This window comes from Argiope bruennichi, chromosome 10, assembly GCF_947563725.1.
Source record: "Argiope bruennichi chromosome 10, qqArgBrue1.1, whole genome shotgun sequence".
Lineage (NCBI taxonomy): Eukaryota > Metazoa > Arthropoda > Arachnida > Araneae > Araneidae > Argiope > Argiope bruennichi.
Genome location: NC_079160.1, coordinates 71388267 through 71402135, shown reverse-complemented (window position 1 = coordinate 71402135; position 13869 = coordinate 71388267). Strand labels below are relative to the sequence as shown.

Genomic DNA, 13869 nt, shown 5'->3' with positions numbered 1-13869 from the left:
AACTGCTTGTGCAATTTCGTCCTAATCTGTTTTTGTTTCTACAAACAGAACTTTTCTTTTTTTTCTCAAACAGCATACTGTAATTTTTCCTTATCTTTACTTAATGTGGTTCGATGACAAGGAGATCAGAAACTAGTCATAAATATTAATATTGTTTCTGTATTCCGTTTTGGTCATTTATTGTGTTAAAATGAATGTTTTCTCTGAAAAACCGTCCTCTGGTGACATTTTGGAACTAATTTTTTTTCCAAATTCCGTGAGCGCATTTCGTGTATAGTCTACCAAATTTCATTACAATCTGTTCACCCATTTGCATTGCATGACGCTGTTTAAGGGTAAGTTTAATTATAACCTCCCTGTATATAAGAAGAAAAAAATGCATGTTTTTTTCCTTTTTTTTTTATAATGCATAATTGGAAACTAAGAAATATAGATTCTGTTACTAACATACAGGGTAAGTATAAAATCTTTTTCTCATTATAAAACTTTATTTTAAAAAAAATAATAATACGCTTTTCTTTTTGAGAACTGTAAATTCATAATAAGTTAAATAAAATTAGCAAATATTAAGATGTTACTTTTGTAGTTCAAAAAATGTTGAAGATCTCTTCTAGTCTCACTACTGATTACTTGTTATGTTACATTTGACTTGGTATCTGTTAATTCAGCCTTCAGTGCTTGATTATCATAAAAAAACATTGCACTTTTACTATTGCAAACAATTTCATTGGCACTTTCATGTATGAATCAGTTGCATCATTTGATAAATTTTAATAATAACTAAAAACAAAACTATAAAATGATAAACATTTTGTATTATCTTCAGTAGTATTTTCCTACTAATATTTCTTAATAAGAGAAATACTTTATGCTCTCCCTATATAAAAAATACAGAATACTAAAAGTAGATCTCATACTCAAGAAACACTAAGTTTATAATAAATGTGAAATAAAATTAAATTTTGAATTAAAATATTTTAATTTTTTTTAAATTATACAAAAATTGGTAGAAAGTTTCTAAAATTTTTAATAGATATTTAACCAATTTTTTAAAAAAAGATCCTTTAATATATATAAATTTCATATTCATTACTTAGCAATTAATCAGAGCCAAACTGATAACACTTAAGCTAATAAGGTAGAAAATTGCTTTGCAGTTTGGGAATACATATGAGAAACAATGAAATGTGATTTAGCCACAAAAGTGAAATGTAACTTTCTATTAATAAAATGGTAAGCATTATAGGTTTGAAATAAATTTATAGAGCGATTATATTATTCATATAAATATTTACATTAATACTTTTAATTGTCAAATAATTAATACATACATTAACATGAATAAAATGTTTTTTAATGTTAAAATATATATTCATATGAAGAGATTAAAATAGAACTTACAGTATCAGAAACAACAGTCCTGGTCTGAACTCTGAATCTGTAGGTGCTTCTTAAATAGAGACCAACAGGAAGCCTCCAACTAGGATCCACCTCCTATAACAATAATATATTGTTAAACTTCTGATAATCATTAGTTGCATTAATACTTTTATTCATCCTATTAACTTTACAATTAGTAGTGAGGTGAATGCTAATGCTTATTTTGGCTAAACAGTATAAATTTTACTACCAGCAGAATTTTAAGAATGATGAAAAAATGCATTGTGCATTATAATGTACTAGAGATAAAATTAGCTGCAATTTGACATTTGGAAGAGAAAACAGAGAATATAATTAGTAAAATACCATAATTGTGATTTTATGTCTTTTAAGTTAAAAACAATACTCAGATTCTACAATTATTTCATTTTTTCAAAATGTAAAATAATTGCTATTCCTTAACAAAAATCTATTGTAATATGTTTAGAATGAGATGTAATTATTGATTTAGTCTCAAACATTTATTAATTTTGTTTAATTAATAGGATAATAGAGAATTCCATTTAGCTTTTTTCATTTTTACAATTAAAAAAAAATTTATCCATTATTTTTTGTAAAATATTTACAAATTTTCATTTTACTGAAGTATTTAATGAGGTAATATGTATCATATAAAGTATTGGAAATATAACTGATATTTTGGTTTTAAATATGCATTTAGAAATATAACATATTTTCAGTCATGGAAAAAGGAAACAAATGTTAAATATTCAGCATTTTTTTTTTAAAACCCAGAATGAGGGCGATTTTTAAAAACCAAACGTGAATAATTTTCAAGCTTAATTATACCGATTCAGTCTATTTAGATCTTTTATGAAATGTATGCAAGAATAAGGAAAATATTTAATATAGAAAAGAAAAACTAAAATGTTACAATCATAGATCTAAAATAAAAATATTTCATTTTCATATTGAAGGACTTTATATCTTGCAAAGATGATTTGAATTTATCATTTATTTAAATACATACTAAAATCCAGGCATCCAAAGAGTGATTAAGTTCTTAGACTAACTTTACTATCCTAGATTTTTCAAAATAACTATAGAAAATCTAACAAGGAATTTACTTCTGTCAGATTCTGATCTCTAATATAATCATGTGGGAGATCCCCAGCTCCACTTTGTGGTACAGGACAAGCAACAGGTTTATCATCAGGTTGACAGTGGTCTACTATTAAAGGCACTGCAAGACTAAATAGAAAAGTAATTTGTAAAATGTGTAATTGGTATGTAACGTTTTTGTTGATGTATGCACATATATTGACAAATAATTTTAAATGTTTATGGAAAATTATTATAAAAACTTTTTAAATATTGTAGTTATTAATACTAAAAGATTTTATTATTCTTATGTAATCACTTGAAAGATATTGACACCTGTTTGCTTAAAGAAAATAATACTTTTAATATAAAAATTCAGAATATCCAATATTTTTTTATTTCCATGATTTGCTAGGAATATAAAATTAAAAAAAAATATATATTACTGAAAAGCTAATAATTGCACATTATTCAAGTGTTTTATAAATTAATTTATTAGTGTCACCTTTTGATAATTAAAAGTAAAAAAATAATTTTAATTAACATAATTACATTAACTTTATTTTATGCAATTATTATTTACAAAAATTTTCATAAATAATTTCAATCTCTGCAATAGAAAAAAAAAATGCATTGAATGCCAAGATTTGGTTAAGAAGGTTGCCTTTAAGTTTAGATTTGCAAATTACTATTTAAAAAAAAAAAAAAAAAAACTCAGTAAAAGGCACATTTTTTTTTTTTTACTGATAAAGAATTTCATACTTGAACTGTAATGTGATGTATTCCTCTACCATATACTTGGAAACTGGAATCAAGTAACTAAATCGAGGACCGGTCCGATGAGCACATTGAAGAGTATTACAATATCCATGTCCAAGAGTAGTATTGATTTCCAATAATCTCAATGACTCAATCGCTTTTGGTAGGTCTAAAAAAGATTTTTAAGTAATCACCACAACAATCATTTACTATTAATGACCACATATATATGTATTTTCAAAAAATATCATAGTTACTAATTTGTGAAGGAAGTTATAATTTTGGTTGATGCACCTTACTTTGAAAACAACAAGAACAAAAAAACATTTCTAAAATATATGTCACATCAGAACATAGTTTACTTGATTTCAGAATAATAATATAATGATAATTATGAACCATTTACAGAGGATATAAGAGATTCTGAATAATAATTTAAATAAGCAAACACTTAGAACAGAACCCTTCCATTACTATGATTTTACAAAATTAGGTTTAGAAGTAATGTTAGAGAAATATCCAAATAAATATTTTTTAATGTGATAAAATTAAAAACATCTATACAAACAATATAATATAATCCAAATAAAGATAATAACTTGGCGAATAAATAAAATATTAAGCTGGTGAAAATAATTTGTATAATTGGAATGGGTATAGAAATATGTGTGCATTATTTTCAAGATATATTACTTCATAGCTATAACATCCAATAATATTATTATACTTCTTTATTTACAAAAACGTAATAATATGCTCATTTAATATCAGAAAATGATAATATTTTCTTCATTAAAATTCCAATGAAATAAAAGCAAGGGGGTAACAATATAATTACCTTTTCTTGAGAAAGGTTTAGTTCCTCTACGTATCCGTTTTTCAGCCTCTACAGCAGCCAGCAAGACCTTATCATTCTTTAAAATATTTTTTAATTTCTGATCCAACTGATTCGGAAGCCCTATTTTCCCTACTTCTGCACTGTTTGATTCATCAGTTGCATTTTTTTCGCTAATAAGTTTCATACGTTGTGAATTTATTGGGTCTCTGGTTTGTCTGATTTGATTCTGATGCACAGGATGATCATTTTTTGAAGGCAGTGGTTGTGGCGTGCTGGAGGCTTGCTTGTTACTGTAATCAGCTTCTGTTGGTGATGGGGACGAGTTCATGTCCAAGCGGGAGTCATAGACATCTTTTTCCACTGGGCTATCTTCATTCAGTTCAGGTTCATTGAAATCTAAAAATTGCAAAACAAAATTTGTAATGTTTGATTTAATTCTGAAAACATCAAAGTGAATCAGTCACCAATTCCAACCATTATTCCAATTTCTCTAATTTTAGTTTCAAAAGAGAACTTATAATCTTTAGATATATCATCTTTTCAAGAAACATTTCAAAATACTACAACATTGTACATTATCTGTGGTAAAAATCAAAGTTTTCCAGCCATAACCATTGAATCAATTTCGGAAATTTTTATTTCACATCAATGTTAATGACTTATAGACGTGTCATCAGCTCCTTTTCTCTTCATTTCGGGAGATATTGCAAAATAAACCAACCTCAACAACTACTTTAAATGCTGCCAATTAATTTGCTACATTGCAATTATATGCTTTACTATTATGTTTATCATTACAATTAATATAATAAACTGTTAATACAATAAAGGAGTTTTTAATTTAATAAGATGTAATTCATTAAAGTTTATTGACATGATAAAAGTAATATTATTAACATTAGAAGTTTTTAGTGATCATATTAATGACAAAAATTGAGGAAATTGGTCTAATTGTTGAGGATGGGCATTTTGTTCAAGTTTTATTTTGCAATATCCCTCGAAAATGTAGAAGCAGGGATAAGGCAGTCCTTGATGATGTATCTAGAAGTCATGAGCTGAAATAAAAAATGGCAAAACCGCTGCAGTAATTGTGTCTGGCGAACTCTATTGAAATTGTTACATAATAGGAGTAATTAGATAGGAATGGTGCAATATACCAATTATTTTAAATATACAGAAGATTTGTCATATTTTAATTAAATTATTAGCTATCACTAAAAACAAATCTGGAAATATACAAACCATATAAATGCAAAGCGGATTCCAATTTAGGGATAATGGGATAAGAGAGTTCATCACTGTTATCTAGATTTGATGCTTGCAAAGATTCGGTTAGAGAGCAGCAATGAACATCACAATGTATGTTTTGCCTTTGTGGGAAACGACAATGGTTAGGGGTTCCAATTACTCTCGGTTTCAAAATAGGAACAAATGTTGGATAACGGTTTTGGTAATAACGAGATGTCATCAATGATGAAATTCCAGGATAAGGAGTCGTATATTTCCCAATGTCTATTCTTCGATTTGGAACGGTTCTATTAATATCCAAAATTCTGGTTTCTAAAAAGAAATTATATGAAGAAATTATAAATTGAACAATCAGGTAATTCATACAAAACAAAATTAGTGCACAACATATTTCTATATTAATATATTGCCCTATATTTATAATAGACTATATTTTTCCTTTAAAAAAATCTATATTTGGTATTTCTTTTTTCCTCTTTTAACTAAGTAATGATTCTTTTATTCCTAAATGATTGGAGAAAAATTTTACCCTGAAAAAGTACTGATAATAGAATATATAATAATCTAATAATTAATTTTCAAACTGTTCATGATAGATATGCAACTATCTTAATGATATAACCAGAATCAAGCTACCTTCGCCATGCTAAATGCTCGGAGTAATTTGAAGGTAGAACCGCCGTTACAGCATAGTTGAGCATTAATGTGAACGTAAAATGGCTCATATTTTATGGTGGAACCCATATACCCATCTCCCTGAAAGAGATACAACCCGAGATCGACATTGTGACAGTCTAGTCTCGGACCTTTTCTGTATTCATTGGAAATTCCAGAATTTGTTTACTTATAAAATAACTTCTCATTCCTATATTTGAGCCCCCATCCAGAGGGATTTGAGATAGACATTACTGTTAATTGGAAAAAGGTGTAATTTTCAGATAATTTAAAAATGTGGATTTTACTCTATAAATTCCACATTATACTTTAATATTGAGCTATCACATATAGCTAAATCTTAACACTAAACTGAAAATAATGATTTAATTTTCTCATTCTCTCCCTGGAAGATATTAAATTAAATTTCAAATAATATATAGAAAATACAGCTTTTTCAAAAATATATTACTTTAACCATATATATTATTTTAGGGGCGATTATATATACCAGTTAGAGAAAATCTAAAGTTAGTTGCAATAAAAGAAATGCACTCACCTTTTCTATTATCTTGAACAGCTATAGAATTTTCAATACTTGATTTCGATTTTTCCAATTCAAGGAACGGTTGTGGAGATATTTCTTTTACATTAGTTACATTGAAAAAAGTTCTCTCTCTAAAAACAAGAAAAATAAAATTGGTGGCTAAATTCATATATGAATTCTAATTCAAACGGATATAACACAATTTTTTTTTTTATCATTATAAAAATTATACTATATTAATGTTACAAAATATGCTAAAATGCAAATGAATGACAGATTAAATTTCTTTTTCTTAAATTAAATGAAGTTGAGCCTCGATTATTCGAGTTGATTGGGATCGTGATCGGATAATCAAAAATTCAGTTAATAAAGACTAAATTTTAAACTTTTAATTCTTTTTTTTCGACAAGGTATTCCAAAATTATTTACATGAACCAATAAAAATAGCTCTTCTATTAGTTATTAAACTTTTTAAAGCAATTTTAAAACATTTAATTAGTTTTTAAAAAGCCATGGGTGAAACAGAAAAGATGTTATTTATTTATTTATTTTAAAGTGGAAGTCTGCAATTGGAAATGCAGTGCACAAATACATTTGTAATTATTTCTTGGAATTACGAGAAGAGAAGAAAGTATATAGCACATTAGAAAAGGCTGTTAAAAATCTACCCTGGATAAGAAAGATCATAAAACAAAATACTGACATGAAAATTCGTAATTTTTACTGATTTTCGCCATTTCCTATTCCCAGTTATTCTTTCAGTACGTTTCTCAGAAGAATAATTTCTCCCGCTTCACAACATGAAACCTACCGACATATTTACGATGCCAATTTTCTTTGAAAAGGCATGAAAATTGTGTACATCTCTATAGAAGTCCTCAAGAATGTATTGTGTTATTATTATTTCTTTATTTCCCCTTTAAATAATTTTTTGAATTATAAAATATTACTTCTCGACAATGATCCTTTATAGGCGAATTGTATTGTGAAAATCGGTTCGAAGACTAACTTTGACATTTTTTTTCGAAAATTTAATTGATTTTATATTAAAAGAAAATGGAAAACACAATTTAATTTTCAGGTACCTACTCGGAAAATAGAAATATCGGTTAATAGAGACTAGGGTAATCGAAGTTCTAACAGATAAAAAAGTAGGCTACAGACTGCAAATGAATGAACTGACTTTTAATTCCAGTTGCTACAAACTTGTTAATTTCTTGATTCACTAATGACACATTTATTATCAAAATTATTATTCAATATTTTTCAGTAAAGTATAAAAAGATTTTTAAAAATATGCAGCTTTTTAGTAACTAATTCTTAAAGATTAAAATATGTTTTCATTATATCATTCAAAATAAGAAAAGAAAAAAAAAATGAAAGGAAAAATAATTAATTATTGAAGTTTACCTGATAATCACTGGATTGTTAGGAACTTGTCGGTTACTCCACTCGAAAAAATACAATGAGGCCATTGCTACAACACTAAATGAAGAATAAACCACTTTAATATCTATTTGCATAATAGAATTAATTGAAATGAAAGATCTATTTATTTTCAGGAAAAGTAAATATTAGAAAATACTAAAGCTTCAGTTTTCTGCCAAGTAGATATTTTTTTATTTAGCAATAGCAATAATTATTAATTAAAGATTAAGTAAAATATTTATTAAACAGGGGAAAGGACCCTTTATTTTTTTACTAATCATAATCAAACAAATCTTTATTATATGAATTTTTGTATAACAAATTAATTTTGAGTACAAATTTTTACATCCAATAAAGAAACATTCCAGACAGTCATTCATTTCTATTTAAATTTGTAAAAGCATTTTTTTTTACATCAAAAAGGAAATTAAACAATTATTTTGATTCTTTTCAAATCATTTCATGTGGATCTATGATATTTAAGAACTCGACACATTTTAACATATTATAAACAGTTTAAATTGCATCTCACAAGTCATTCTTAATAATAAAAAGAAATATGGTTAAATATATACATTTTTAAAAATTGTAATAAAATGTCTTCCATATCCTTATATAAGAAAGCAATGAAAAAAAAAATAGATACTATTATGATGGCATAAATTGAATAATGATTCAATTTTTCTAGTATATATATTCAATATTTTACATTAGGTTACCAATTTCCATCATATTTAAAATAATAGTCTTGTTTTCTGACACAAGATCTAGGTTAAACACTGATCACATGATGAAATAAAGACCATCAAAAATAAAATTTCTGATCTAAATCAAGGATACAGGAGTATATTTGTATTATATATTATAATTTAATTTATATAATATGTGTATTACAAACATTGTATACAAGAATATTGAAGGATTAAGTTTAATTAATTAGATAAATTAAGTTTTATTTTGATTCAATAAAGAATTTAAAGGATTCATTTAATCAATCTAGATTCTAAATAATTTTAAGTTTAAAAATGTATTATATGTAATATATTATAAGTGTTAATACTTTTTATAATCGTAATTATAATTGTATTATGAGTATTAATACATTTAAGTAATTAAGTAAGTAAGTACTTTATAAGTAATTTATTAAGGATATTTGGATTTGCACACAAATCAATGATCATATAAGATTTTTCAATAATTAGTGTTCATACAGATATCAGTAATATACACTCACTGATAACATCAATTATAAAAGGAAAGTACATTAGAATACAAAATCAATTATTAGGAACCAGGTTTAAATATAAGAAGACTGCAAATATGTAATAAGATGGCAGGTGTTTAGAGTTTAAGAATTTTATGTTAGATGAATGGGTACTTAAACTGAACTTTTCAACTAATGTTTGCAACACTTTTTAATGACATAAACAAGTAAGTAAAATATGTCTGCTTTTAACATATTTTGTACATTATTTATCAGTATCTTTTTAACAAGGCTCGAAAAATTATGGAAATCATAATTACATATACAACAAAATAATATTAACTGAATAGGAACTTACCAAAAGGCCATAATGAAGATTAAAATGACTACAAGGATTTGGAAATAGAATCTATTGCAAAAGAATTGCTCTTTCCCACATAATCGTTTTGAAGGAGCACTTCGATATTGATAATGATGGTGAGAGAACTTTTTGGATGATTTAAGTGAGCCACCATGACTATGAACAAATAAATTACTTTATTAGTTTTGAACAGTTTGCAAATATGAATAGAAACCATTCTTATTTTTTACAATACAGAGAATTTATTATACTAAAAATCAGAATACAATGTTTGTTTGGTTGGAATTATTTACATAATACTTATTATGAAATAATAAATATGTTTATTTAAAAATAACTATTTAAAATAATAATATTTTGATAAAAATATAGAAAGCACATGAAACTGTTAAAATAAATAATACTAAAACATTTTTAAAACCGTTAATTTATTTCTGTAGGATAAAAATCCAAAACCTACATTATAAAATCATTAGTTATATTTCAAATAACTAATGGAAACAATTTGCAATGATAACAGGAATAGAGATATATTACTAATGTTTAAAAATTACAGTTCTATATAGTACATCAAATTATAAATAACATTTTTATAAGTCACAATATAACCACTTGGTAATATTATTTACCTAGTAACTGTGCTACCACTGGATGTTGATTTCAAGCTGTCAAGTCTCTTAAGTCTTTGACTCGCAAGTTTTTTGTTTACTTTTTCAAGTTCATCAATACGAGTCCCTAAATTGTCTGTAACTTTGCAGAGTTCTTTTACAGCTCCAATATTTTCCATAAAAATGCGTTCCTGAAATGAGGGGGATAAATAGTTAATAAGCATCGTTTGATTTTTGCAACTTTCATAGGATGGCAAGTGAATGAATAAAAGAAGTTTCTGATTTCATATTCACTGCAAATGTGTATCCAATCAAAAATACATATTAAATATATATAGGTAATGTAATAGGAAAATGGTAAGAATAATTTTTCTACATCTTACTTTATTTACAACAAGGAAATTTTGTATATGTTGCCCATCTGGTAGCACAATATCACCAGCCTCTTGGACTGCTTCTGGAATAAGCGTTTGTACTTCCTGAGCAATGACACCTGTACTTGTGCGATTTTCTTCTCCCAGGCCAATGTGCTTAGCAAATTCTGGTCGGTACTCATATCGTACTATCCTCATATTTGCCACATTTTTTAGCTGTTCTTTTGTATCGACCTATAAGAAAATGCAAGAACACATATACTGTTCATTATATATATATATATATAATCTAAATGCATGTAATAGCTGTCAAATAATTTAATAAAAAGGAAATAGAAATGAAAATTTATTTAAGCTTTTTTTAAAATTTAATTTGTTGTGCCACACTTTATAAATATTAATATTTAATTTATTAAAAATTATTTTGTATGGCTATTCAGAACATCATGTGATTTGAGTAGTGGATAATTCTAACTCTACTACAAGAAAAAAAAAATCTGAAAACCAAAGCCAATCAATAATCAAAACATTGTTTAGTATAAAATAATGAAGAAAAATCTAACCTCTAATTTGACACTTTATACCATGATTATGTTCTAGGTTTGATTTGTTTGTCTTTATATTACATTTAAAAATTTACACTTAATTATGTAACAACAAGTGCATCCAAATCTATATTTAATATTGCAAATTATGTATGTAATTATGTAAATGCATATGCATATAAATAAAAACCATAAAAAGTGTTATTGTAAAGTACATAAATTAAAAAAAAATATGAAATAAAATTAATATCCCCCAAAAGCTGTATATATCTATTAATTTTTGGGATATAATGATTTTTATGCAGCAATGTGCTTTAAAAATCATTGAGAAAAATACTAAAATTTCGATTCATTCTAGTTGAAAATATAATTTTTAATTTCAAAAAATTTTGTCTTAGAAAGAATCTAATAACCAAGAAGTAAATATCCCAGGCTAAATCTAACAATCTGATTTGTAGAGTGTTTCATATAATTTTTGCACCAAATACAATTTTTTCAAACATATATGACTTAACATATTTTATATAATTTCTGTATCATGTCACAATTTACAGAGTTCAGGTTATAAACACTGTCAGAAAAAGAATTTCAAATATCAACCTGAACAGCCTGTAGCGATGATATAATGTTGTAATTCTTTAAAAGAAACGATGTGAAAAGAATCATAATATCAATATAAAACAGAATATTTGCAGAAATATATAAATATTAGTACCTGCTTAGAGAAAATTTTGATGTAAAAATTTCAGAAAGATATATGACATGGTACTACAGTAAAAACATTCCCTTAATTGGTAGAGATAAAACAATCATATGTGAAAATATTATAAGAAAACATTGTATCTAAAATTCATGGAAATTCTAAAAATAAATATAATGGAAAGTAAAGGGCCTTTTATTAAATCAGAAAATAATTTACATACTTCTTGAACATTTGTTTTTGCACGGGCATCTGAAGGTTGTACTATATGGCCTGTAACTTTTAAATTGCCATGAATTACAAGAGCTTCATCTGGTCGGTCAGTATTGATGCCAACTCGGCCCTTTTTAAGAAAAACAAAAAGGGAAAAGCATGTACTCGGCAGCATCAAAAACAAGTGAAAAAATTTGAAGGCAGCAAAACACACAGACCAAAAAAAATTGTCAATGGATATTTTGTAATCAAGAAATAAATTTGTATTTTTCTTAAAAAATGAATATGTGCTACTAACTGCTTATTATTACAAGATTACAAAATTATACAACAAATTACAAATTGTTATTGCAAACATTTTTGCTTCGTAACTGAACTTGAGCTTACAAATTAATTCTAATTTAAGAATATTATCAGTCACAGGTTCATATAATCAAACATTTAGTTATAAATACAAACAGTTAATCTATTTTTATAGGATTATAAGGAGTATGAAAATTTAAAATTGAAATTTGAAATAAAATTTAATAAATTATTTATATCTATAAGAATTAAAAAGCATAAAAAAGAATTCTTACAGCATGATAAATGGAATCAGCAGATTGACCTCTTTGCCAGGATAATTCCATGTCATTTTCAAACTGTCCAGGGTTTGAAGCCTGTAACCAAAAATAATAACATTTAAAAATTTAAAATTCTAAATATATCAGTAGAAGCAAAAGCATGCCGAAAAATATTATTTTGAAATAACTTACTCTGACAATAATTCTTTCTGATGCATGTGCCACAATAGTGTAATTGAGATCACCAGAAGCAACACACAAACTAACAACCAAATAGAAATATCTTTGATCTGGATTTGGTTTCCCTTTTTTCCTCATGTTATTAGATGTTGTTTCACTAAAGTGCAGGCGACCAACAGTTGTTTTTGATACTTGATCTGGAACTAGGTCCAAACTAAAGAAATAAGAACATCTAAAATAACTGTTGCATTTCTGAAGTCTCAAATTAAAAAAATAAATATTAATGGGCAATATTTATAATAACTAGCAGCGATATACAACAATATATTGAGTTTTTTTTTAAATGTATTAAAACATTAATAAAATTAATTAACAGTGCTGCATAAAAGATGAATAAATTCATTAAAAATATATATCTATAGAGTTTTGTAACCTACAATTTAAGAAGTGAATACTAAAGTATTTATAAATAATGCAAATTTCTCAAAAATATAAATAAATCTAATAAAAAAATTCTTTGAATAGAAATAATGAAGAAATATTTACCGCACAGGGTGAAAAGGTCTTTTACTTCGATCAGATTGTGACTGTTCTACTTTGATTGTCTGATTTGGTGATTCAACCTAAACAATTTTCAAAATATGAGTTAAAAAACAAACAAGAGCACCATAACACATACAATTATTTCTACATGATGTTATTTTTTGCTTTTATTTATATGCAAACAAGAGAAAAAAATATTTATATGTAAGAAAAAAAATGAACATTTATGCATATCATGCAACTAAAACTAAAGTTTTCAAATTATCAAGAAAAAATGCAAATTTTAATTTACAATTATTATTTTTATGCGATATTCATGGCGAAAAAGATGTTAGTGCAAATTTTTTTATTCATAAAAATAACAGAATATGATATCAACCACAAAAGCAAAGCTCGATGGAGACTTCTAGAAATTTTAGGCAATGTAAATTTTCCAAAAATTTGAAATTTTTTTATCGATTTCATCTTTATATAATTAAATTTAAGTAACAAATTTTGGCAAAGTCAAGTACTAAAACTTCTGATTGCAGATCACTTTTTCAAAAGTTAGTTCCTACTGAAAATAAATTGCATATAAAAAATGAACATGAAAAATTTGTCAGTGATTTTAAACAAAATGATTA

General features: G+C 25.7%; 1 protein-coding gene across 2 annotated transcripts in view; it reads right to left on the bottom strand.

Annotated features, from left to right (window-relative positions):
- Window positions 1–13869, bottom strand: part of LOC129988634 (myelin regulatory factor-like) — a 330040-nt gene that overhangs the window by 1695 nt on the left and 314476 nt on the right. For both annotated transcript variants that reach the window (XM_056096902.1, XM_056096903.1), the window contains exons 10-23: window positions 13250–13326; window positions 12716–12917; window positions 12539–12619; window positions 11971–12090; window positions 10512–10736; window positions 10150–10319; window positions 9518–9676; window positions 7938–8012; window positions 6540–6658; window positions 5321–5638; window positions 4079–4474; window positions 3244–3409; window positions 2508–2631; window positions 1402–1494 (exon numbers count right to left, since the gene is read on the bottom strand). In XM_056096902.1, the coding sequence (XP_055952877.1) occupies window positions 1402–1494; window positions 2508–2631; window positions 3244–3409; window positions 4079–4474; window positions 5321–5638; window positions 6540–6658; window positions 7938–8012; window positions 9518–9676; window positions 10150–10319; window positions 10512–10736; window positions 11971–12090; window positions 12539–12619; window positions 12716–12917; window positions 13250–13326 (2325 nt within the window). The remainder of the gene's footprint in view (window positions 1–1401; window positions 1495–2507; window positions 2632–3243; window positions 3410–4078; window positions 4475–5320; window positions 5639–6539; window positions 6659–7937; window positions 8013–9517; window positions 9677–10149; window positions 10320–10511; window positions 10737–11970; window positions 12091–12538; window positions 12620–12715; window positions 12918–13249; window positions 13327–13869) is intronic.